At 39.8% G+C, this 24874-nt stretch overlaps 5 protein-coding genes across 9 annotated transcripts in view; 2 read left to right on the forward strand and 3 right to left on the reverse strand.

The window, feature by feature from the left end:
- Window positions 1–185: 185 nt before the first annotated feature.
- arpp19b (cAMP-regulated phosphoprotein 19b) lies at window positions 186–2362 on the reverse strand. Its single transcript, XM_030774331.1, has 3 exons — window positions 2269–2362; window positions 1556–1678; window positions 186–1348 (listed from the first exon to the last, which is right to left on the reverse strand). The coding sequence occupies exons 1-3, from the start codon at window positions 2326–2328 to the stop codon at window positions 1178–1180; spliced, it is 354 nt and encodes a 117-aa protein (XP_030630191.1). The 5' UTR covers window positions 2329–2362; the 3' UTR covers window positions 186–1177.
- A 1220-nt stretch (window positions 2363–3582) lies between these two features.
- plex9.2 (PML-like exon 9.2) lies at window positions 3583–5817 on the forward strand. Its single transcript, XM_030774920.1, has 4 exons — window positions 3583–3592; window positions 3775–3831; window positions 4218–4882; window positions 5764–5817. The coding sequence occupies exons 2-4, from the start codon at window positions 3792–3794 to the stop codon at window positions 5815–5817; spliced, it is 759 nt and encodes a 252-aa protein (XP_030630780.1). The 5' UTR covers window positions 3583–3592; window positions 3775–3791.
- A 253-nt stretch (window positions 5818–6070) lies between these two features.
- mpi (mannose phosphate isomerase) lies at window positions 6071–11679 on the reverse strand. 2 transcript variants are annotated; one of them, XM_030774034.1, is made up of 8 exons: window positions 11656–11679; window positions 11174–11301; window positions 10626–10826; window positions 10164–10305; window positions 9877–10056; window positions 9483–9656; window positions 8910–9118; window positions 6071–8362 (listed from the first exon to the last, which is right to left on the reverse strand). In XM_030774034.1, the coding sequence occupies exons 1-8, from the start codon at window positions 11669–11671 to the stop codon at window positions 8144–8146; spliced, it is 1269 nt and encodes a 422-aa protein (XP_030629894.1). In that variant the 5' UTR covers window positions 11672–11679; the 3' UTR covers window positions 6071–8143. The 2 variants fall into 2 exon arrangements, with proteins under 2 accessions (XP_030629894.1, XP_030629896.1); XM_030774036.1 differs by lacking the exons at window positions 9877–10056; window positions 11656–11679 and having other exon boundaries at window positions 11174–11311.
- Window positions 11680–12084: 405 nt separating this feature from the next.
- scamp2 (secretory carrier membrane protein 2) lies at window positions 12085–20405 on the forward strand. 4 transcript variants are annotated; one of them, XM_030773812.1, is made up of 10 exons: window positions 12085–12205; window positions 14822–14896; window positions 15006–15083; window positions 15357–15490; window positions 15565–15572; window positions 15926–16054; window positions 16872–17031; window positions 17563–17664; window positions 18487–18607; window positions 19734–20405. In XM_030773812.1, the coding sequence occupies exons 1-10, from the start codon at window positions 12149–12151 to the stop codon at window positions 19878–19880; spliced, it is 1011 nt and encodes a 336-aa protein (XP_030629672.1). In that variant the 5' UTR covers window positions 12085–12148; the 3' UTR covers window positions 19881–20405. The 4 variants fall into 4 exon arrangements, with proteins under 4 accessions (XP_030629672.1, XP_030629671.1, XP_030629673.1 ...); XM_030773811.1 differs by lacking the exon at window positions 15565–15572 and having other exon boundaries at window positions 14822–14899; window positions 14997–15083; window positions 15357–15477; XM_030773813.1 differs by lacking the exon at window positions 15565–15572 and having other exon boundaries at window positions 14822–14899; window positions 15357–15471.
- Window positions 20406–24516: 4111 nt separating this feature from the next.
- neo1b (neogenin 1b) overlaps window positions 24517–24874 on the reverse strand; it is a 75249-nt gene continuing 74891 nt past the window's right edge. Inside the window, exon 29 of the mRNA XM_030774921.1 lies at window positions 24517–24600. Coding sequence (XP_030630781.1) covers window positions 24517–24600 — 84 coding nt within the window. The remainder of the gene's footprint in view (window positions 24601–24874) is intronic.

The following is a 24874-nucleotide window of genomic DNA, read 5'->3' on the forward strand; positions in this document are numbered from 1 at the left end:
CGGAGACCTTCTTGCAGCGCCGCCCCAGACCGTTTCTGTTTCATATTCCATTCTATTACAAATACTTTATGTATAAGCACTTGACCATAGGCATAAAGGTGTTTAGAAAAACAGACCAGGCAGATATTGTGCAAAACTATTTTATTTACAAAACTAAATGGCACAAATGTGACAGTAAATGCACATGCACACTTCAGAATAGGTTATTTGAGTGAGCTGCCCATTTACAAAACCTAAATGATACTGGAGTGAGTACACACACTCTTGACCAGTATCACCATGAGTTTCCCCAAGGCAAATTATGGCTAACAGTGTTAAGGCCATCTTCTCAAATTCACAGGCGACAACAGCCTTTTCACTTGAGAAACCAGGGATCAATTCCAGTATTTTCGAAATAAGTTTCCTCTCCTTGCAACCCATGCCGTCTCAGAGTAGATCCTCAAGACTGCATAGGCCTGAGCAAACCAGATGGACCCCCCCCCCATCCCATTTTACTTAAGAAGATCATGCTCTTAGTGAGAGCAGTGCTGGTGAAGGACAGGAAACAAAGGGAGTGGAGGTGTTTTGGAATAGGGCAAGCATCACAAGTGTGACGACCAGCTGGAACTGGCCTGAGGTTCAAGGCCTGCACTTTAAATGCATACTAACAGTGGACACAGTTTTTGACAAAGAGGAATAAGAGGAGAACATGGTTATCAATAAGGACTAGGTCAAACCATTCGAGCATAGAACGTCGCAATCCAAAAGAAGCTTTGGGTGGTTGAGAAAGAGAGAGTAAAAGAATTGGTAAAACACTAAAAAGTGAAGCATCTCCACTCAAACGGGGAGCAGACATAACTCCAACAACTTCATAACGCCACCATTTACTACAGTACTTCTTAACCTTTGAACACACATTGCAAAGATATTCTTTTCCACAGTCAATCTGTCTCATCCCATGCATCAACAAAAGGCATCTTCCATACAGCACAGGTTAGCAGGTCTCCTCATGTTCATCCAAACAGTTTGTTTTTTACTTTCTTCAGAGCACTTATACAAGCAAGGTAAGTTAAGGGTGAACTGGGGGGGGAAAGGGGGAAAGGCGAGCAGAAAGTGGGGCAGAAGTAGAGAAGTGGGAAGGGAAAAAAAGCAGGAATGGTAAGAGGGTAGAATATGTCTTGAGAATTTGTCACTTTCATCAACCAGCCAGCTTGCTGGCCACTAAAGAGGGTTTCCTTTGGGGCAGGTCCTGGGGAGTGGGAATATGGTCTCCAGTGATATCTGTTTTTTCTGCAGCAGCTGTCGGAAGTTGCTTGTTCTTCATCTTGGCTTTGGCCATATTATAGTCTCCCGAGTCAAAGTACTTTTGCTGCAGAGAGAGTGAAGTTACACAGTCCTGATCAACATTTGCAGGCGTACAGTATAAACAATGCTTTTGATTTCAAATTCAATACTTTGCACTATACAACCTGGTAAACCATTTAAAAGTGCAATTTGTAAAAACCAGAAATGGAATATGTATAGACTATGCAGATATAGTTCTAAGACCAATGGTTGAAGATGGGTTAAGACTTACACCCTTCTGCAGTCGTTTCCTTAACAAATCTGAACCTCCAGGCTTATTTCCAAGGTGGGGGTAGCGTGCTTTAAGCTTGGCCTCCTCTGCTTTCTCAGGACTCACGACCCGATCCTCCATTTCCTACATCAAGGGTGAAGAAGTAGGATAATGTCATCTCACATCACAGTCACGTTGCTTACAACAGATACGACAATACTGGTGGCTTCTTTCCAGCAGTATGTATTATACTATCTAACTACTCGGCTTTGCCCCTTGTATACCCACATGCTTTCTATTTACCGTAAAGTGATTTCAGCGTTATAAAACATGCCTAAAATGAGTTGTTGAAAGTACCTATATTCATTTACGTTCACTGTACAACTCGTAAACAGATTATGAGTCCAAAAGGCAAAATAAATTTTATAAGACGCTTTGGTCTTTTTTTGCTACTTGTCAAGCTAACGCTGACTTGACATGTTCACATAAATGGCCTAACTGCCAGTATATAATGCGAAACCTCCGTTATGTTCTCAGATCAATCTGGAATTGTTTTGACATTATCATCTCTATCTTTTTATTCAGCCATCCTCAAACTATGGCTTTATCAAATTCGTGACCATCCTTTATTCGGAGACGTTGGCTCTAATTGGCTAGTTAGCTAAATAGCTAGCCATAGCTGTCTTACTGAAATAACTTCACTTTAAACTTTGCCCAAATAATTTAGTCTGTACCTGTAGCTCTTCGGTGGTTGCCTCCTCTATTTCTCTGTTACCTTCAATTTCATTAGCCATGATTAAAAATGAATTTAACTGAACCAAAACACCTCCCACTTCTCTCCCCAAACGTTCCTCGATGGGCTAATAACCCCGCTTTTAAAAGCAGTCTTCTTCTTTTAGTGGAATCCACAATTGTTGACTCGCTATTGCCACCTGCCGAATTGGAGTTTGAATAAATTTTCAGTTTCAGTGAATTCCGTAATTTTCATTCCAGCCCTCGTTTGAAAACATTTCGGAGTTAGAAGACACACACACACACACACACACACACACACACACACACACACACACACACACACACACTATCTATCTATCTATCTATCTATCTATCTATCTATCTATCTATCTATCTATCTATCTATCTAAGATAGATAGATAATGTATAGTCAAAATGTATTTATGTGTATATATTAAAGTCTCACCTATTTAAATATAAATACTTATTAAAACAAATATGTTTATAAATAATTAGGAAATATTATTATTGTTGACATTATTATTTATAGCAGTTGCTGTAGTACTAGTAGAAGTATATGTGTTTTTTACACATGGCTTAGTGTGGTACTACAACGGAGTATGAGGGCCGCATCGAGGTGAAAAAAAAAATTCTGAGATCTCGAGAATAAGGTTGTAATATTACGAGAATGAAGTCATAATATTGCGGGAATAAGGTCGTAATTTTCCTCAGCGTGTTATTTTATAGAGGGGAAATATCAGAAGAGCAGCTTACGCCTGCGTTAATATGAGGAACGTGGAGCATCTAGTGAAGTTATACTAAAGTATAGGTTTCACAAATAACGAAAAAAAAATATTTTGGAACATCAGCACCACATATTACTGACAGTATATTTTCCTGAAAATTATGTTTTTTTCCTCAAAATTTTACAATTTTATTCTCGTAATATTGTGACTTTACTCTCGTAATATTACGACCTTATTCTCGATATCTCAGATTCCCCCACCCCTTCAATGTGGTCCTAATACTCTGTCGTATATTCCTGAGAAGACAAAAAAGTTTCTGAAAAAAGCCCGTTGTTGTTTCTGTTTCCGTTATGTTGGATGTAGCCTATTCAATAACACCAAAAATAGAATTGTCGACCGAACATTTTTTAAAATGTGAATGGGGGAACGCAGAGTCTACTCAGGTCTTTACCATTAGAGAGCACTGTGACAAACAGCCTGAGTAACTGCGACCTGTTCTAAAACAGAAACCAACTGTCAGCTCGTGGGTGTTTTTCTAGCAGCTGACTGCACAGTGAGGACTAAGAACTTAACAACGGTGAGTTAACTTGCGACATCCCGTTCTCGTTCACACTGACCCTATCACCAGTGTAAAAAACAAAAACAATATGCGAATGTTAATTTTCACACAAAGAGCTCAATAACTCGTGTTTATACTTGTGATGACTGGCAGTCTGTGATTTGTAGTCACGCCTTTACTTTGTTCCGCATTGCATTCAGCTGAAGTGGCTGAGCTCATGGCACTCGTTTTCTTTGATTTGGAAACCACGGGTCTCGGTAAGTAACCACTGAATAAAAGTTTTAATAATATCAAAATACATGTGTTTCTTCTGTAAACTGAGCTTCCTGTTAAGTTTGTTGCAAATTTATGTTTGCACTAAGTGTTGAGAACACATGTTGACTCTCTCCAGATGTGTTCATAACACCCTAGATTTGTATAGTGACCAGCAAGACCTTGCAACAAAATCATTAGAGCACACATCTGCTGCATATCAGCATAGCACTGTGAACACCAGAGGTGTGAGCAGATTTCACGTTGACTGTGTCTGCTTCCATAGCACAGCCTTAAAGTCAGCACTTACATGACCTAACTTGACTGCATGTTTCATTTCAGGATCTTTTTTTAGTATTTGATAACTGTTTTTTTTTTTTTTAAATAACAGGACGCTCGTGTGAGATTGTCCAGCTGGCGGCAGTGAGTGGCCATCATGCCCTAAACCTTTATGTGGTTCCTCGCTGCAGGATAGAGCCCAATGCTAGCAAAATAACAGGTTTCACAGTAAAGCAAAATCGTCTCTTTCTCCACGGCAAGCCCGTGTCTACCATCTCCCTCCGAGAGGTGCTGATGCGTTTCATCGACTTCATCCGCATGCTGTGCCGCCCGTTACTCATGGGCCACAACATCAAACGGTTTGACTGTCCGGTACTGGCCCGAGCGCTTGACGAGTTTCATTTGAGGGATGAGTTTCAGTCTGTGGTAGGTGGGTTCGTGGACACTCTCCCACTTGCACGTCAGCTTCTTAAAGACAATGGCCTAAAGAGTTTTAGCCAGGAGAACTTGGTAAAGGAAGCTCTTGGCACTTCCTATGCAGCCCATAACGCTTTAGAAGATGTCAAGGCGTTGCAGAAACTCTATAGTGCCCTTAAACCTACAGCCAATGAGATTAGGCGGCACATCTTCACCATGGACATCATAGGGATCCCTCTGCAGAAAGTTCGACCTGCAAAGAAGGAGCCCACAAAGTTCCTGGATGAGCAGATCTTTCCTGAGCATTTTAGTAAACCTGTGAATGTGAACTGTCATTCAGGCAGTTCAGCCAGTGGATTGGTGTGCGGAAAATATGCTCTATGGTTTTTGCCTGTTTTAGGAATTTTTGTAATAATGATATATTTGCAAAAATTTTAATCATGCCTTCTTGTTACTGCTAGACCTTTAACTGGAACCAAGAATTGACAACCCATCACTCTTGTCCTGGCTCACTTGCATTGGTCACCAGTGAAATACAGAATTGATTTTAAAATATTTCTGTTTGTTTTTAAAGGCCTCAATGGATTAGCTCCACAGTACATCACTGATCTGCTGATTCCATATTCTGCCCCTAGATCTCTTAGGTCATCCTCACAACAGCTCCTCTCAGTTCCCCACTCACACCTCAAAACCATACTGGCGGTGCGAATGCAAACAGAAAAAAGCCCTAGAACATATGTAGTTCTAGGGGAAGCTCCCCAGGGGGTAGTTCCTATCAAATTAGACCCTAGAACTGTTCGGTCCGAAAGCGCCTCATAGGTGACCAGGCTTTTTCTGTTGCTGCCCCCCTGGCTCTGGAATAGTCTCCCATACCACATTAAGTCCTGTTCTACCACTGACCATTTTAAATTTAAAGACTCACCTTTTTTTCTTGCTTCTAGTTCAGTCTGAGGTTGCCCTGAGGTTTTTGTCAAGTCCGCTCTTAAATTTTAACGTCGCTTTACTGTGTTTTAATCTTTTCTTGGTTTTACTTCAGTTTCTTTTAATTTCTTTTATTTTATTACTTTGATTTTGATTATTATCATTTTAGTTGTTTTTATGTATTTTTCATTTTTGTCTTGCCTGATTCTGATTTTATCTTTTCTCTGTTTTATGTATTTATCTGCCTTTCCTTGGTCATTTAGTTTTTGTTTTCTATCTGGTATTTCCTTCTGCTTTTATTTTACGTGTTCTCACTTCAGCTGGAAAGCACTTTAGGCCAACTCCTGGTGTTTTTAAACGTGCTATATGAATAAAGGTGACTTGACTTGCATGCATTTTTTTTTTTTAGTCATTGTTTTTAATCAGTGTCATTTGATGCTTGATTTAATTGTTTTAATCATGTGGAGTCAGTTCAGGCTCTGCACTCAAGCATGTTTTAATTATGTATTTCTGTATAATGTGTCTTTGAGAGATGGAATCTGTGTGTTACTGGACTTTAAATGACAGTGAGGACTGATGAAAAAAAACAGGACAGATGTAACCAAGCAGTTGTTTATTTGGGTTTAAATGCGCAATATCTCTTTACAGACTCATGCTGGAGTATAAGATGCCAGATCATGCTTTTGGTACCAGTATATGAGAAATGCTCACAGTCTTGAAAATCAAATCCAGATCCTCAGAGCTTTTTCACAAAACAGGATAACTGAACCATTAAAATACGTCACATTTACAGTTATTCATTCAGCAAACGCTTTTATCCAAAGCAAATTCTGAGAGAGGCAGAACACAAACCAAGTATGTAGTCACCAGTCAAATCATTTGAACAAACAAGTAAAGGACAGTGACATATCTTTAAACAATAATTAGAAATCCATCTTATCTGTTCTTTATTTAGGGTGGAGAGATTATATTCCTTATACCTTGTTATACCCTGTACATCTTTCAGCCCATTCAGTTACCCTAACGTACCCCAAACCTGTGCTTTGTTCAGTAGCCTCAATGTTCAAAGTATACAATAAATAAAATCAGGATGATTGTTGACAGCATATTCCCTCATTTTTAATGTACTATTCAAATGTTAGTGCAAAACTCTTTTGTGCAAACACTGGTCTTTAGAGTAGTATAGCTAGTTAAATTAAGGAGGAAATAAAGCCAGTAACAAGTAAATAAACTATTGTTCGGCGTACTGGCTTCTTCTTTCTTCATCTTCAAGTCATGTCATTGGCAGTTAAGTATAAAGAACCACTAAAAACTTGTAACTTGCACAAAACTGTTGGGGTCCTTGAAGGTCTGTTTCACTCAAGAAGCATTGCCGTTAAGACTTGTTTCATCCCACTTTTTCTGATCTTGTAAATACTAATTATTTACATTAGAAAAGTGTCATTGTGTAAGGTGAATGTAACAGATCCTTCCTGGAGTTGTTCAACCTGTCTCTATACATGGCATGAGTTTTTAAGAACTGAGTGCACAGGCTCAAGTCAGCAGAAGTGGAGATGCAGTCAGCACGTTTCTCTCACGACCAATCTTAGTGCAAATACCCGATAACCAAAAGACGAAACCACCTCCACACTTAGCCTGGTACAATGTCAAAGTGATATTAAATGCACACGTGCAATGCATCTACATATTCTCAAATTATGACTATATATGTTTAAAAATAAGAAACACAAATGCGTGTTAGTTCAATTAAAAGTTTTTTGAAGACATGCACAACTACTTTATCATTAATGGTACTCTCCTAGCTAAAAAGAATATTAAAATTGGTTTTTTTCTCTTTTTGATAAAGAAACATAGAGTTTTGTTGGCCATAAAATACACTAGAAAAATTAAACTAGGGATGGACTTGTGTCTTGCTCAACCAGTTTCCAGGAACGCTTTCATAGTGTGTGTATTTTCTTTTCATATTGCACTGCAATAGCCTTTTTAAAGTGATCATACCCCAAACAACTAATCAATGCTGACACTGTATGCTAACGCAGTACATGCTTTGAATTCCTTAGATATAGCAATGCAATGTTCTAATCAGACCGGATGGCATGCAGCAGATGACAGAATGCTCATTACAACCATAAGAGACTTGAGGCTTGACTTGAACTTGTGACCAAAGACTTGAGACTTCAATTGGACTTGCCCCTCAAAGACTTGAGACTTGACTTGGACTCTACCTCAAAGTAAAGACTTGAGACTTAGATGTGCAAAAAATGACTTGTGAGCATCTCTGCCAATTTCAGTGATTATGTGGGATATTTTACACCTTACAGTACACAGAGAGAGAGAATCAACATTAAAATAATCTCTGTTTCATCAGACATCATTTAGTCTAGCACCTCAACCAAAGAAACAAGGAAATGACCAAGGGAAAACAACATAACTCAACATAACATATATGTCTCAAATATGTGTGTATGTGTATGCGCATGTGTATTTGTGTGTGTGTGTGTGTACTGTAGGTGTTCATCTGTCCTTAAATGTATCATTAAATTTCACAATGGACAACAGTTGAATAAAATCAGCAATACAATAACGATAGAGTTAGGGTCAGTGATCTATCTCTGATCTATGCAGCAAAGTTAGGGTGTTTACTCCTACGGAGCCTGTGCGGCTGAGATGAAGGTAAACAAACCTAAAGGATATTTCAGGCTAGAGGAGACAGCAGGCCCGGAACATTGTCATTCCGGATGGTGAGGTCACATGCAAAGAGACGCTCTCATTGGCCGAGATGAAGAGGACGGACCCTCGTCTGAGGGTTATGTCAGAGAGAGCAGCTGTAGAGGTAGCAGATGCTTCACCATGGACCACCAGCAGAATGCTGGCACAGTCTAATGGACTAACAGTGTACTGCTTAACTGAGGAGGGCACCTGAACAGAGAGAGAGAGAGTATGTCCAGAAAAATAAACACCCATCCTTATATCTGCATCTGCAACTGCATGTCACCTGTGTTATACATATAGATTTAAGACTTAAGTCCTGCAGAGGTGAGGAGAATATTCATAAATCAAAATGTTGGACCTTAAACATAATTAGAAAAAAAATATTACGCATGTTCTTTTTTGCCTGTCAGTAGCACATTTGATTCATTAAATTATGATCCGAGCGGTCGGTTAACAAGACAATAGCCGCGCTTGGAAATGGCCATGATTTTCATGATTTTGCCTGATCTGTATTGTTATTAACAATCCCAGACTGTTTTGAAATGCCTAATTGTGTACTTGAGCCATTTGTAGCCCGAACTCTGTAGTCCTTTCCAGTAACGTTTAAACCGAGAGCTTGCAAATTTACAAAACCAAATTCAAATAACAAAATTCAAACTGAGTGAGGGAAGCATTGTTATGGAGGTAACAATGTTAAAACATAAGAAACACTGTTATGAGGGTCTGCAAACTCCGTGAGCTAAATTTTACTTACTTGTATTCTCATGACTGTAAAGTCAGGTATAGGAGGGTCATACAGATACACACAGGGGTCTGAGGAGTCCTGTACGCAGGGGAAGATTTTGGAACTGGCCGGTGCAGGCTTGTAGTTCAGCATCTCACATAGCGTGTTCACATCAATGTATTTCGGAGTCAGTCCGGCACGCACTGTGTTATCTGAACAAGCCATGCACTCAACACAGTCTGGTGGGCGTGGAGAAATAACAGAAACATAAAAAGTGTCAGTAAACGTGTCATATTATGCAGTGACACAATAGCTTTAAGACACCTGAGATAAATATGGGCGGACGTTACATTTTTAGAGTCGTATCAAAAGACTTGTATGAAAAGACGAAAGTAAAAAATTTTTTTTTTGTGAACAACAATACTGTGCCGAACTGAATTTAAAAGCTGTGCCGGGAAACTCTACTTGTAGGCGTCATTGTGTGTTGTTCTGAGTCATGCAAAAAGATATTTCCAGATGTAGAGTTGATGCTGACAATACAACTGGAGCTTAGATATTAATCGAATGTCATGCTCATTAAAAAGGAGCCTGCTAAGCTCTAACCTCCGCTTAGGTAGGCATGTGGCTCATTGGCACTCAGAAACATGGCCTCTCCTGGCCGGAGAATAATGCGGTTCAGGAAGTAGATAGAGAAGCACCCAATGTCGCCTGGATACTGAGAGTGTAGCCGTAGCAACAGTTCACCGTTGCTTCCCGAAATGTCTTTTCCCGCAGCCGCTGGCAGGAGAATGACATATATTATTAAATAATATTAATATTAAACATTAGAAAGCGCATAATGCCAGTTTATGTCTCAATATATTTCCACTGCATTATGAACAATGCAGTGTTGCTAAGTACAATCTACAGTGGAAAGATCCAAGTGTTGTTTTATTTACATATTATTATCCCAGCTCAAATGAATATGTGATAAATGTTTCTGGTACAATTCAGTTACCTTCCTCTGAGACTCTTTTCACCAGCATATTGAGCTGGTCCACAAAAACCTTCTTTTCAGAGTTCATCATCCTGGTAAAGCACTTCTTTAGAGCGAGGGAGGTACGGGCAGGATCTCCCACACTGTTCTGAAGCTCCTCAGAAGTCTCCTTACCCACCAGAGCATGGAATTCTGGGACACCTGTGAGGCAAGCAAAGATTAGGCACAGGCTGATGCAGTCACCGTCGTCTGATATACTGGAGGTCATGCCGTATCGCTGTAAATGACACTCTTTTCGCGGCACTCACATTTAAGAAAGGCGATGATTTCTTCCACAGGCCGAAAGCCACAGAGACCCTCAAACTGTGTGAGGGCGATGGCTATCTCAGGCTTGTGATTGTTGTCAGGATAGTGTTCAGGAAACTGGGCGTGAAGTCGTGCTGCCAGCTCCTGAAAGAGAGGAGGAAATGGAATTCACATTACGTGTTGCTGAGTGACAAAATAATAATTTATTCATTTGGATTGTGGTATTATTTCAAATTCAGGATTTTTTTTTAATAAATGAGTAAAAATGTATTAGTAGTTGTCTTTATATTAAGGTCCTAAGATTAGCTCCAAACTTGACCAAAACATCAAATGAAATTCATGGACTGACAGTCCCAGCATCCATAACTTCTCATACGGAAGCATTTTCCCTTTCCCTGCGTTATTGCTATGGTTAACTTTCATATTGTCTGGACTGCACAGCACCGTTCCCTCTACAGACTTACTCTGGTGGGATGAGCCTGAATGGATAGTGCAGTATTCACGGACAGCACTTTGAAGAGAAAGGGGAGCTGTCCATGGAAGGTGTCTTTGACCTTTGCACCCAAACAACCAGGGTAGTCTGCGATCCACTGCCCTAGAGTCCTCTGAGATATCCTGTTATCTTTGATGAGAGCGTCACCTTTGGGGTGAGCTCCCATCCACAGCTGAAAAAAAACAAAACACAGACAAATGGTTACTCAGGTAACAGTAGCTATAGTGAATGCATCTGAACATAATAAACCTAGGAACATTTCTGTATAAGTGAACAGCTTGTTTTTATGGATGAGAGCTGTGAATGACATCATCCCATAACATGAATGCCACAGGTCGCTAGATTATTGTCAGCATTCTCTGACCTTTACACGAGCTATATTAAGAACTACTTGTGACTTGGCATGCCGTTCAGCCCTAAGTGTAGTCAAATGCCCCAACTGAACTCACACCTGACATATCCAGATCAAAGAACCAATAAATAAATAATAATAAAGTTCGGGATGAATTGAACTCTCACCTCAGCATAGGGTTTGTCACCTTCAATCGAAGCCTGTGGGTCCCCACCCACTACTAGTTTAGCCACCTCACTATCCAATCCTACTTTACCCCATGCGTACTGCTGGACCACGCAGGACAGAGGGAATACTGTGGGAAAAAAGACATTAATGTCCACAATATTGTTCCAACCATATGTACCGCTGAAAGTTCACCTTTAAAGATACCATCGCGACGAGCGTTTGACTCGAGAGCTACTCGGGTTTTTTCTTTCTTTTTTTTTTTTTTAGAAAAGGTTATTCGCATCCTGGCTCTGAAAAGGATATCTACAGGGAAGTAAGCGTTACTGAGTATTAATCAATAGCGATATGCTGATGGTAGCGACGTCCTAAAAATGACATGCTCTACGACCGGTCGCGTCTTTAATACGCTGCACAATGGCATTATGTATAACTCAGGAAAAATAATTAATAAAAAATAAGTCAATATGTGAAAGAGGCTGACCTCTTACTTCCTCCATGTCTACGACGTCGGATACCACGGTGGCTGTGACGTCACTGCTCGAAATATGAACGCTGGTTAAAAAAAAAAAGTAATTTCTGACTAGGAGCTGGATGCTGGCTAATAAAATATGTCAAATTGGGAAAAATAAGGGAATAATTTACGGATTGAGTGTAGTCTCTATGTAACCTAGTTGATATTCGTAGATCACCAATACATCAGTAAGTGTAAACCCATTAGTCAGCGTGGTAGTTGGAAATATCGCGTGGGCGCTTTTTTTTAAACTATGTGTTTTTTAACTCTCTGTTTCTGGAATAATTTTATAGAATGAAACTGTACAGGATATTCAGCGGTGACGTTCGTATCGTTTTGTCATGATCAGGACGCCTGCGCAGTATTTCTCAACTACGGAAGTGGAGCAAGGAACAGGAGCGTTTCCGACAGCTAGGGTATCGCAGTGTCTATCTCTCTGGAAGTGCTTCAAAACTTTGTGAATATGTCGGAATTCGACAGTAACCCGTTTGAAAACCCCGTTGATGTCAATCCTTTTCAGGTAAGCCATTTTCTTTCAAAAGAAGAGTATAAAAAGCTTGAGCCTTTCAGTCTAACTTTGGTTTGAAACGAGACGCCGCGCCAGGAACCAGTTGATATAGAGGTTGGTTTAGGTCCAGGCAACTAAATGTAACCGAACTCTATGATTGACGTCCTTTTGGCCAGTGATTCGGTGTCTTTTCACGAAAGTAGGGTGGAGTTTCAAGCTTTGTAGGAAGTTGACCTTAGTTTGTCACATAAATAGAGAAAGGGAATGTTAAAAGGCGTTTGGGATTCTGTCAGATTACCTTGTTTCGGCCCTTTTCAAACATCGTGGCTTTGAGCTCTCACCTCTTCGTTGAGACTCTTCTGTGGTATCGAAAGTGATGTGACTTTCTCGTTTATTCCAATGAGAAGTCTCACAATGTGAAGTCTTACTGTGTAAAGAATTCCCTTTAAAATGGTGGTCTTAATAACAAACCCACGATTATTTCACCAGGTGCACTGTCAAGACCATCACTGAATCACTGTCTGACCAAATGTTGTCTTCAGCAATCCCTTTTAAAGTCTATCAAATCTATCTGTATTTTATAAGATAATGCAGAGGATTTTTTCGTTGAGTTGTGATGATTCGTGTTAACATATCTCTCAACACATTATCAGTTTGCCACGTTTTATGAGTAGAAAACAAGTAGTCTGGATTGACATTCCTGCAGTGATTAAAACAGTAGATCTAATATTCAGATTTCATAATATCTCTCACATTTAGTATGATACTCTGCAATATCACATTGCTGTGTACTGACTGGAGGGCGTGAGCATAAATTGCATGAGTGGTTTTGGTCATTTGATAATGTGGCGCATAAATACATGATAGTAGGCAAAAGTTCTGCTTGTGTGGGTGACCTCATAGTGTTTTCAGAGCTCGTGTGAGATGATAAATCTAAGCATGTGACTTCTGTTGCTTCAGGCACATACAGAATCAGCTACACTCTATGGTGTACTTTATTGTTAAGCAAACAAGGCCTCAAAATACTAATATATTTTCATCACAACTGACTAAACGTTCATCAACTTTACGGCTGAGGTGCAGTGATGTAGACTGATTATTTTACAAATGAATTGCACCTTTCACTGAACTATATTCGATTCTCAAATTTGATTGCATTTCAGAGAGGGGTTGAACAAAGCCTTCAAGTGCCACTGGTTTAGGTCAGCTTGCGTGCTTTTTTTGTCTGATTGCCATTGTACATTAGATATTTACTGTGTGTCTAATGCATACTTTTGTGGGCTATATAAAGAGTCATTTTGTTTAAGTGGTTTAACTGGGTTTGGTTTTTCCTTTGGCTTTTGAGCTTTGAGGCTCAAGGGTTCTTTTTAATGTGTAGCAGGCATCAGTATGGTTGTGTCTACTGGCTGAAAGTTAATTTTTAAAAAATCCATTAAAATATTTCTGTATGACTGTTCTTTTATTGTCTTTCTCTGTGTTTCCTTTCCTCTGTCCCTCCAAGTTTGACTCAGATCAAACTCACTAGATTTTACAGTGGACTGCCTCCAAACAATCTGACATTTCAGCAAAGTGCAAAGATTATTCAGAACTTTAGCCACTATTTGAGTTGATTTGAAAAAAAACCCAAAAAAACAGTGGTGTGTCACTTTTATTTGTTGGTTTTGCTGATAAATATTTGCCTTGAATACCTGCAGTTTTATGTATTGTTTGACAATAATAATACTACTACTAATAAAAAAAATAGTAATAGTGCAATCTAAGAAAAACACTGGTGTTTGTTAGAGATTGACTTGTGTTGACTTGTAAACTGGCTCCAGACTAAACCTGAACGTCACATGGTGTTAGGCTACGCGAATGCCATGCCAGTGCATTATCATAATATACATGCTAAACCTGTTGATCAGATTAAATTAGGTTTATATGTGCGGATGTAACCGTGTGAGAACCTATTGAGAACAAGAAGTCAGGTTGGCCATGAGAATGCCAGCAGGTGTGTAAATACCCTCCCTAATGACTCATGCCGTGAGTGGGAGAGCTGGGAATGTCATGTCACATGACATTAGTCTACCTGTAGGAGAGGAGAGGTTCTCAGTTTCTCCTCAACTCATATAGCTACAAGAACACACAATTCCTTCTCCGCTACAGTAATATTTATTTTATTGTTCTGTTTTAGACCTTTTATAGGATTCATTCCTCCTCTTACTGTTTACTGTTGCCACCTTAAACAAACATTAAACTCACCTCCTGTGGAGTCCTTGAAGAGTCTTCTCTCCCCATACTTTTTACTTTATCATGAAACTTAAGATGCTGGAAATCAGTGTTAGTCTGACGTCACACTCTTAATCATTGATAATGGTTTGCTTAAGGTGAGCCTTCTAGGTCTGTCTGTAGTTACTCAGTACAAATATTTGGATGTTTTCAATAATTCATTTACAGAAGCATGAAGTACCCTATGATATTGTTCTCCAGAAATGTTCCTGCATGTATAAATATACAGTAGAAATGAGCTGTTTGGTCCATTGCCTTTCAGTGTCTTCTGTTTGTTGATGATGAACACTTTTTTTTTTACTCTGCACTGTAACACTATCCTGATAGAATAATTCATAACCGTGTTGATATTTCTCTCAGGATCCTTCAGTTACACAGGTGACCAACTCTGGAGCGGACCAGATAACGCAATTCAACCCTTTTGCAGACAGCACTGCAGTAAGAAGCTCTGTTCTTTAGACACATCCACGTTCTCTTTTTACCATTCTGGTAGTTTTGAACAGAGTGTCCTTATTCAGCCGCCTCTGTGTTCCAGAATAATCAGACAGGCACCACCATCCCTGCCTCTGCTGCCCCGTCCCAGCCTGCAGTGCTGCAGCCCTCTGTGGAGCCTAGCCCTCAGGTCAGCATTGGGTTTACACACACCAGGAGTCTATGGAGAGATATCTAGCCATGTACAAACAGAAACAGAAATGTTGTTAGGTTTCCTAAGAAGAAACTGTGACCACAGGTTTTTTTAAATAATATATATATATATATATTTTTTTTTCTTTTTACCATTAAGTAGTTTATAAAATGTTTTGGGTTTTGCTCTGTGACTTGTATTGTGTCGTGTGTCCTCATGGTGGCACTGCAGTCTGATTTTTTTTTTTTTTCTTACCTTTTTGGTCCACAGGCCACGGCTGCCGCTGCACAGGCCAACCTGCTGAGACAGCAGGAGGAGCTGGAGAGGAAGGCTGCAGAGCTAGACCGCAGAGAACAAGAACTGCAGAACAGAGGAGCCGCCGCTGGTACTGGTACTGTAACGCAGTTTTATTAGCATTAACACGGCTCTCTAAAGCCCCGCGCTGCCACGGCCGACTGCACCAACACCGCTTTCTGAGAATTCACAGTTACAGGAGCCACAAGTCCCCGGTTAACAAAGCAGAAGGCCGAGTTCTCATGTGTAACAATTACAGGAGCAAGGGCTCCCTTTGCAACACAGTTATAGGAACATGTAACTTTATTTATCATAGCATTCTGAGTAAAACTGGCCTCTCACTCACCCACACCCTACTATTAACATCAAAATATATATAGAGTACAGTCACATACACTGATATAACATCCAGTGTTTTCTGGAGATGTGGAGCCTTCCCACAGTGTTTTGACCTTTTTCGGTGCTGAACTTTCCACATATGCTGTATTAAGACACACCCTGGATTGAATGATTTGTTTTACAGCTGCCATAATTTGTCTCTCTAGGCAGAGAAAACAATTGGCCGCCTCTCCCTAGGAGCTTTCCCATAAAGCCATGCTTCTACCAGGACTTTTCTGAGGAAATCCCAGTGGAGCACCAGAGGTTGTGCAAGATGCTGTACTACCTGTGGATGTGTAAGTAGAAGCTCTGCTTGTTGTAAATATAGAGTTGTAGTATAGTTGCAGCCTCTGTTAACTTTTCTTCAGAATTTATGGTTTTGAATTTGATGTTACTGCCTACAGCAAAAACGACCACAAAAAGTGAATAAAATGAGAGAGTTAAACCATTAAATTGTTTATTAGTTCTGAAATGTTGACACCCCTGGTCCTTATTAACGACTGTGTGGGTGTATGTCCTCTCGAAGAAAAGAGGAAAAATGATTTTCCATGGAGATTGTTTGGTCATCATGCTTTTTATGATCTCTCTGCACATCATTGCCTCTATTTAGTCAGAGTCATTGTTCACTTTATTTCACGGAGTGTTGGCTCAATAAACAGTGAGTCTCCAGCCATTAGTTCACCCCATTGTTAAGTCCCTAAAATCCCTGTCTACACATAATGCCTCTTGTCCTGTCCTCGTAACGGTACTGCTAAGATACATTTAGCTCATGAAACGCTGGAAAATAGTTTCTAACAAGTGCTGAACCAAACTGGAATTGCAGTTAGGACAATGCGGACCCTGTGAAAGGGTTCGCGAGCAGGGCCCACGTTTTATGTACATCTGTCAGCCTCAGGATCACTGCCGTACCAGTCCCTTAATGCTTCCCTTTGAGTAGACCCTGTTAGCAAAAAAAAAGAGGAAGAACAGGAAACTGCGTAATTTATGTTGTACGCCATAAGCCCATCACCAGCCCTGTGTGTTTGTATGCAAGACTCTTCAAACCCGATACATTCTCTCTCTCTCTCTCTCTCTCTCTCTCTCTTTTCTCTCTCTCTCTCTCTCTCTCTCTAGTCCACTGTGTGACATTGTTTCTGAACCTGCTGGCTTGTCTGGCTGCCTTCACCACTAACTCAAACAATGGCGTGGACTTTGGCCTTTCAATCCTCTGGTTTGTCCTCTTCAGCCCATGCTCCTTCCTCTGCTGGTTCAGACCTGCCTACAAGGCCTTCAGGTGAGTCTCATATCTCAACAGAGGCTCTATTGTCTTATTTATCCTTTCCCCTGCAAAGACTCCATAATCTTATCTCTCGTTTCCTACAGAATCAATTTAAGATTGTGTCTGAGCTATGAAGTGTTCTCTAATCGTAACAGTAGGACACAGAGCTAGACACAAGGAATTAGAGGATATATTAACCACTAAATATTGTCACAGTAATGGCTAGAGAGCCTGAGAGGCTGAGAGAGCATCAAGACAAGCCCGGTGAATTCACAGAACTCCTCTTTATGTGGGTCGACTGAAACATTGTCTCTTTGTCATATAAAGAGTCAGATTAAAGCATTGTCCAAAATGAGGATATGAAAATGGACTTTGTCTTGTCGTTTATAGGTTTTTAGAGGATATGCTTACGTTGTATTAACTTTGGAACTATGTCTCTCTGAAAATGCATAGTCGGTAATGGTCAGTAAGTATATTACAATGTTTTGTTCAAGTTTAGTGGACTTTAGAATCTCTCATCTATCTTTTGTTTCTTTTCCCTTGTAGGTCTGACAGCTCCTTCAATTTCTTTTTCTACTTCTTCGTTTTTTTCTTCCAAATAGCCGTGTTTGTTATTCAGACTGTTGGCATTCCTGGCTGGGGAAACAGGTGAGTGTGGTGCATCTCTGAAATACTGATCGAAGAACACAGCAACATTAGCCTGCACACACTGTACTCACTTTGATTCCGTGTGCCTGGGTGAGTGTGTGTCCGTATGCGAGCAGTTGGAGTCGTGTGTGTGTGTGTGTGTGTGTGTGTGTGTGTGTGTGTGTGAGCGAGCTCTCTTCAGCCTTCCAATGCTCTTTTTCTGCTCTGCTTTTCCTCTCTTCTCTTCTCCTGCCATCTGTGTGACAGAGGTCCTTCTGCAGCTTAGCGCTCTGATCTTTGCCTCTTGATGACTCCTCTGTAAGTGTTTGGCCCTGTATATGCTAGTACGACAATGCATTTGAACTCCTTCTTTTCTTTTTTTTTTGGTTTGTTTGGCACACAGCTCTCAGTCTCGCATTCCATTAGCCGTTCAGGACGATGCCCACAAAGCAAATTGTTTTATTCTGTGACAGAAAATAGCACAAAATGGACAAATTGAATTTTTACTCAGCAGTCATCAGACTGTCCTCTTGTGCATTTTATCAGTAGTCTAAATCAAGCAGCTTTTTGATTCAAGCGATTGTGGCATGAAATTGGATTTTTTTTTTTCCCCTCCCGCTCAAGTACAGCTTTTATCCTTTTCACTTCTATGTCCATATCATACCCCTGTGTATTTGATATCCTATTTTTTTTCCCTTCTTTCTGTCTTTCTTTGTTCTCATACGTGACTTCATACATGCATCTCCCTCTCACAGTGAAAATCAAATTAAGGGTATACTCCATTAGAACTCCAGTGTGAAGTCATAGCTAATGCTATGTGTGTTTTTTGGGGGGGGATTGCAGTGGTTGGATTGCTGCCATGGCTCACTTCTCTGGGGACCATAAGGCTGTGGGGATAGTGATGATGGTCGTGGCCGTGTTCTTCACAGTCTGCGCTGCGCTGTCCGTCGTCTTACTGAAGATGGTGAGCATTCTTAAAGGAATCAGAACTGTATATTTACGCACGGCAAAACTACGTCTGTCATTTTACATTTATGCTCATGGTCACGGGCTGCAGACTGTCCACGCACCTCCATTTTAAGACAATGATGTCTGTAGTCTTTTTAACATAATATTGGGATAATAGGCCATAGGTCCTATGTTGGTAATGTAATAGTTGGACTGGATTAGTAGATTAGACTGTGTTAAGGCTTGCTCTGATATCTGCAGCACAAAGCATGACTAAATGATTAGAACGGTCATACGGCGCTCCTCACGGATCACAGTGACTACACAGCTCTTTTAGTGACAGGCATTTTAGCACTTTCACATCAGCTCTCCTGTGCTTTCTTATAGACAGCAGAAGTTTAGTTTAGATAAATATGCATTTGTCTGCATTATGTCATTTTATACAGTGATGTAGCAGCAGTGTAAAACAATGTTAACCAAAGCCAGTCTCAAGGACCACCAGACATTTTACCTGTAACCCAGTACCAACACACCCATTTCATCTGAGCAGCACCAGGCTCTTTAATGCACCGAATCTTGAGTTTTAGTACTGTCCTGAGGGTCTCCAGCACTGACTGCAGGAACAGCGGCACAGAGCGCATAAAGCTAATGGACAGCACAATGAAATCTTCAGAACCAAAACTTGTGGAAAGTTCCAAAACTCGTTTTATATATATGAAGAGTTCTGGAACTTTTATATATAAAATCATCATTTATTCAATGCTTGATAGGATAAAATGGTATTAAGGGCAGTGTAATGTAGCGTGTCTGGCTGATGGAAGGAACAGGTGCACAGGTAAGTGTCGCAAGAAAGGTGATATCTTTTTATTCTGCTGGCAGGTGAACAGCAAAAGGAAAAAAACAAAAACAAAATAAAATAAAAAAAAACAAACAACACAGGACTGATCACAAAGTAATAGAATCTGAAAATGACAAAGAACTCGTCTTGGCATTCATTTTACGCACACACCGCACACTCTCACGCCAGAGCAGCCTCTCCCCACACGGAGAAATGATGCAGCGCGTAGTATGCATTTAGAGAGGGGGGGGTTGGGAAGGTGGGAACAGTGGTTTGAGAACTGACTGTGAGGATTGTTTGGTAGGTGCACTCTCACTACCGCCACACCGGTGCCAGCTTCCAGAAGGCCCAGCAGGAGTTCTCGCAAGGCGTGATGTCCAACAGAGCTTTCCAAAGTGCTGCATCCACAGCAGTCTCCTCCGCCGCTCAGAGCAGCTTCCAGAGGAACTAGAGCCCAGCTGCAGCGGGCCACGGCCAGACATCGCCATCTGCACCGCAGTCAATCGGATCCAAAGAGCTCAGCTCCACAAACACCTGGGTGCTTCGGTGGCTGCTTTAGGGCTATGGATCTAAACCAAATCAGCTTTGGGCAAATGACTGCTAAACCTCACCTTTGGAATTTCATCCATTTTGTGTAACTATAGGTATGAAGTTAAAATGCTCACAGTTATGTGTATATTTGTATGTATGTTTTTGTCTCCTTTTTTTTTTTTTTTCTTTTTGCTACCTGCTAATGCTGTATGTGTTCTAATTGTAATTTGTCCCATTTCGCTGCTTCATGGAAGGTACGGGACTTGGAAAAAAACCGTCTAAATATGTGGAATTGAAGAAAATTGCAGTTCTAAAAGATATGTGAGGTTAGACTTAGCATTTACTTAACATGAAACTTGCTTAGACATGGTTGACAGTGCCATTAAGTGCAGAATTGATAATTAATATACAAATTAATGACCTCAAAATTATGTGCCTTCTTTAATATTAAGAGTTGCCCTCAGATCAGTTTATATATTTGCATATAAATGATCTGGTGTGTGTGTATATATATATATATATATATATATATATATATATATATATATATATATATATGTATGTATAATTTTTTTTTTTTTTTTTGGTAAATTTGCCTTATGCATCAAGCGTGCCTTCATGACAGAGCATGGATACACAGTGATGCAGTAAGCATCTGAAATTATGAGATTGAATTAAAAGTTGTCCAGCAAATGTTACACTTATAGAATTAAGTCCTGTTCCATGCAAATGTTTGACTTATTGATGAAGGATGCTTTTTTTTTCCCCTAGAACTTGACTTTATGCCTCTGCCTTAGCACTTACACAAGTCTCCGTGAGCATATGAAAACCAAGACTAAAGTGAGCTGAGGTCTCGTGAGAATAAACATCAGAAAGTTAAAAATTAGATCGTTATTATGGCCATATTGATTGATTTATGATTAGTGTAGGTTAGAGAACTGTTGCTGTCACGAAAAATTCATTGACGCCTCTACATGCAGAGAAGTGTATTTACATAAGGTTTTTTGCACCTTACTCAAGTGAGAAGTTTAAGTACAGTTGACTACATAGGGTTGAATAACTTAAGACAGTTTATAAATAGTGTTGATAGAAGTTACATGAACTGATCATTCTTTTAAAACAATAATTGTCATCGATATGATTTTTCCATTTTCATTGTGCGATTCCATGTATTTCAACTTAATAAATATTTTACCAAAAGTTTTTTTTTTGTTTGTTTTTTGAGCAAATTAATAAATACAGTTTTTGATTTAAACTTTATCTCTGACTCTTGACCTCTGGTTCTAACATTCCTTTTGGTATTAAACTTTTGATATTAACATGGCATTAAAATGCATCCATGGGGGCTTCAAAGAGTATTCATCTTTCCTGAAGAACTGTAATTTTGTGTGTGTGTGTGTGTTACTACTATTAATTTAATGTACTCACTCAGTGCATTCCCTGATTCAATGCACCACACTCAAACAGTCAGAGGTGCAAAACAGGTTTTATTGTGTAGCAAAACATTAAGCACTGAACTATGCACTGATGTATTCAGCCAAACCCATAACACAATACTTTGCAGTTTCCAGTGATGGCAATAATAATTGTAAGTTTTCTGAGTTATGTCTGCATTAGATAAAAAGGATGGGCCTCTTAAGAGATGGTGGCCCCGTTGATACTTTCTCCCATCACAGCTCTGGATTTCTTCCATTTTGTTGTTTACTCATTCTTTCTCACAATGGTTGCTGAATTTGGACAGACACCATGTGCTCAGAAAAGCCTGCGTGCTTCTGTATTTATCCCTCTTCTTAGTGATGAATTTGACCCTGGAATTTTTAATATCTTATACTTGCCCACCCAATCCCTACAGCTCTGTGCCCCCCCCCCCCCCCGCCCCTGCACCCCCCTCCCTTCATAGTGGTCGATTAAGCTATGGGACTGGATTTCTGCTGAAAGCAAAAGTCTCAGTTTCACAGACCACGCGTGTACTCCACACAAGAGTCATAGTGGCTTCCCAACTGGACACTGGATCTTTCTGAACACGGTGCGACAAATCATGGGGCTGAAGAATCCTTATAATTTTCTTTCAGTTTATCATTTTCAGTTTCCTATTACTTCCTATTAATTTTCTAAACTTTACCAGAGAAGTTATTCCACTTTAGAGAGGTACACGTGCTGAAAAGGAGAGAAAAAATTACGTGGAAATCTATTTCTGAATTTGCAACATGGCATGATGTAATCCCTCTATAATGAGACAACGTAATACTTTCTAAGGGTTCTATGTTTTGTGTAAAGTCAATTCATCCAAATAAAATCCTTAATTCAGAGCTTTCCACTTCAGAAATTTATCCAAATTAGTTCATCATTGAGGAGGTGGAAAAAATTATGATGAAGGCCCTACTGGTGGATTTTTTTTTAACTATAAAAGGTTTGGAATTAAAACCTGTGTGACAATGGCCTGGAGGTAATGTCACAACATGTGTTTTCCATTATTGCCTCTTTTGGAAAACCCATCATGTCCTATACAGAGAAAAACAAGTCTGAATATGCAAGAAATAATATTTTTTCTCACCTGATAACAAAAATTACACTTGCCTTCCAATTTTATTTCAAAGTAAAAGAAATTACCTTTAAATAAAAGTTATAATTAAAAATCTACCGACTTTTCTGTATGACAGTATTGTTACATACGTTTTATACCAGACATGACATCAGCAATCTTTGCAGACTTTAAAAAAAAAAAAGTGCAAATGAGGTTTGACTGTACAATGTTCATTCCCTTATGGATCGGAATCTGTTTTTTTTTCTTTCTTTTTTTTCCCACATTCTTAACATTTACAAACATCAACTTTATTCACCAGCAGATTTTCTTACAGTTACATTGACATTCATGATGGTGTGTGATGTGTGTGAAAGAGTGACTGTACATAAAAGCGCATTTACCGAGAGGCAAAAACTATCAGTAAAATCTTTCTTTGGGTAGAGGATTGGAGGAATGACAAGTTTATAACATGACCATAGTATTTAATTTTCTTTCGCTTCTCTTAATTTACACTGAAAATGTTTTACAAAGCAGTGTGTTTTTTCTTCATATAAAACAAACAAACAAACAAAAAAACATGAATATAAAAAGTGTCCATTTCAGGAGTCGAATAAAAAGTTTTAACACCTTTGCACTTCTCAGAATGCAAGAGAGAGGAGACACACGTCACGTAACCTTCTCCTCTGCCAAAGGGAGAGAATCTGTAGAAAGCAGAAAACATCTTTCAACTGCTCCAGAGTTTCACTTGCTGTATTCCCAAAACCAAATCTTAGAGCCATGTACAAGGAGTTGACTGCACTTCAGGCTGTCTTGGTCGAACAAGAGTCAGGTAGCAAGATTTCAGCCGTATATGTAAGGAGTCTTGATTTCTCGAGACGCAACAGCCTTGGGTCGGCCAGCCACGGAGCGAGCACCATTTCATTAACATAACACGGCTGGCTTGCTGTTTTTTTTGAGGTGTTTTACAATCCTAGGAAAAATCCGCTGGAGTGTTTTGCCCCAGGGAAATCACATAGAGGTTCCCGTGTAAGCCAATGCACGTAAATGCATGTTCACGAATGTATTTACCAGCGTCCCTTATAAACAGATAGATAATCATGAACAACAACGAAGCATCCTCTCCAATGAAAAGAGAGGTCGCCAAGAGACACAACAGAGTTCTGTATTCAGGCATCCATTAGCTTCAGTAACAAACCAAATATGAGGCCATTAAAACAAATACCACTTTCATATACATTTGTATACAATGTCATACATAGAAACATATAGGAAACATAGAAGACATGGCACTATAAATGTTACAAAATAGACGAACACATTGCTCACTCAAATGATGTGTACAAATTATACATGTAAGGAGAGGGACAAAAATGATCATTTATATATTTATATATATAATTATGTATGCATACGACAACACTGAATAAGAACACAAATGCAATATCGAAATACTGTCTTACAGTCCCAAAGGATCGCCAGAGAACAGGAGTGTTGGACTGGACAGTATTTCTCAGGCGAATTTTTTCACAAGTACAAAATAGTGTCTAATAGAGTCCTTCTGATCCCCCTCCCTCCCTTCCCCCCTTTATTAACATAGGAAAAGAAGAAAGAAATGAATTTTTAAAAAAATCTTTGAAGTGCATCCACCTCCACTGCACATCACTGACAATTCAATCTCCTTTTACCTTTTTTTCTTTTTTTTCTTTTCTTTTTTTTTTTTTAAACAAAGTGATGGGTGTCTTTAAAAAAAATGGTCAGGTCCTTCTGAAAACAGGCAGGGTCAGCCACGAGTTCTTTCCGCCCTTAGTTAGACGTCCTGAGAGCATATATGTAAGTGTGTAAGACTGTGTGTGTGTGTGTGTGTGTGTGTGTGCATACTCTGCAGGAAAAGCTGAGCAAAAGTCATGATGCCACACTGAGGTCCTGTTCCTGAGAGGGTGCGTGCGTGTGTGTGTGTATGTATATGCGTGTGTATGTATGTATATGTGCGTGCATGTCAGGCTGTGTGCTCTCTGATGGGCGTGCGCTGGGCTCAGGCTGTGGTAATTGCATTGAGGTCCTTCATTAAGCCCTCCAGGTGGGCCATCTCCTCAGACAGCTCGTCCGTCTCATAAGGCTGGGGAAAAGTCACTGGATTACTGTTATGAGCACAAACAGGGTGAGCAGGGTGCAGGGTGAAGGGGGGAGAGGCCAAAAGACGAAAAGAGGGAGACAAAGAAGTAGTGGGTAATTACAGATAGGAGGTGGAACAGGTCTGAGAAGATGGACAGAGAGAAAAGAAAAGGAGTGTAGTGGGTGAATGGGGGATAGATTTTAATGCTTTGGTTTGTGGAAGACTATTAGACTTAGAAGAGTGAAAGAACTCAGGAGGTATGACGTCAGTGATACTG

This window comes from Chanos chanos, chromosome 5, assembly GCF_902362185.1.
Source record: "Chanos chanos chromosome 5, fChaCha1.1, whole genome shotgun sequence".
Lineage (NCBI taxonomy): Eukaryota > Metazoa > Chordata > Actinopteri > Gonorynchiformes > Chanidae > Chanos > Chanos chanos.

Coding starts and splice junctions, on each gene's coding strand:
- mpi (XM_030774034.1), bottom strand. Junction 10,827..11,173: donor GTGACAAACCCTATGCTGAG/GTGAGAGTTCAA, acceptor GTTTTTTTTCAG/CTGTGGATGGGAGCTCACCC. Junction 8,363..8,909: donor TTACAGTCATGAGAATACAA/GTAAGTAAAATT, acceptor CTCTCTGTTCAG/GTGCCCTCCTCAGTTAAGCA.
- plex9.2 (XM_030774920.1), top strand. CDS start 3,792: ATGGCACTCGTTTTCTTTGATTTGGAAACCACGGGTCTCG. Junction 3,832..4,217: donor TTTGGAAACCACGGGTCTCG/GTAAGTAACCAC, acceptor TTTAAATAACAG/GACGCTCGTGTGAGATTGTC. Junction 4,883..5,763: donor GCAGTTCAGCCAGTGGATTG/GTGTGCGGAAAA, acceptor TTCTCACTTCAG/CTGGAAAGCACTTTAGGCCA.
- arpp19b (XM_030774331.1), bottom strand. CDS start 2,328: ATGGCTAATGAAATTGAAGGTAACAGAGAAATAGAGGAGGCAACCACC. Junction 1,679..2,268: donor CAACCACCGAAGAGCTACAG/GTACAGACTAAA, acceptor CCCTTGATGTAG/GAAATGGAGGATCGGGTCGT. Junction 1,349..1,555: donor GGAAACGACTGCAGAAGGGT/GTAAGTCTTAAC, acceptor CTCTCTCTGCAG/CAAAAGTACTTTGACTCGGG.
- scamp2 (XM_030773812.1), top strand. CDS start 12,149: ATGTCGGAATTCGACAGTAACCCGTTTGAAAACCCCGTTGATGTCAAT. Junction 15,084..15,356: donor CTGTGGAGCCTAGCCCTCAG/GTCAGCATTGGG, acceptor TTTGGTCCACAG/GCCACGGCTGCCGCTGCACA. Junction 18,608..19,733: donor CCGTCGTCTTACTGAAGATG/GTGAGCATTCTT, acceptor ATTGTTTGGTAG/GTGCACTCTCACTACCGCCA.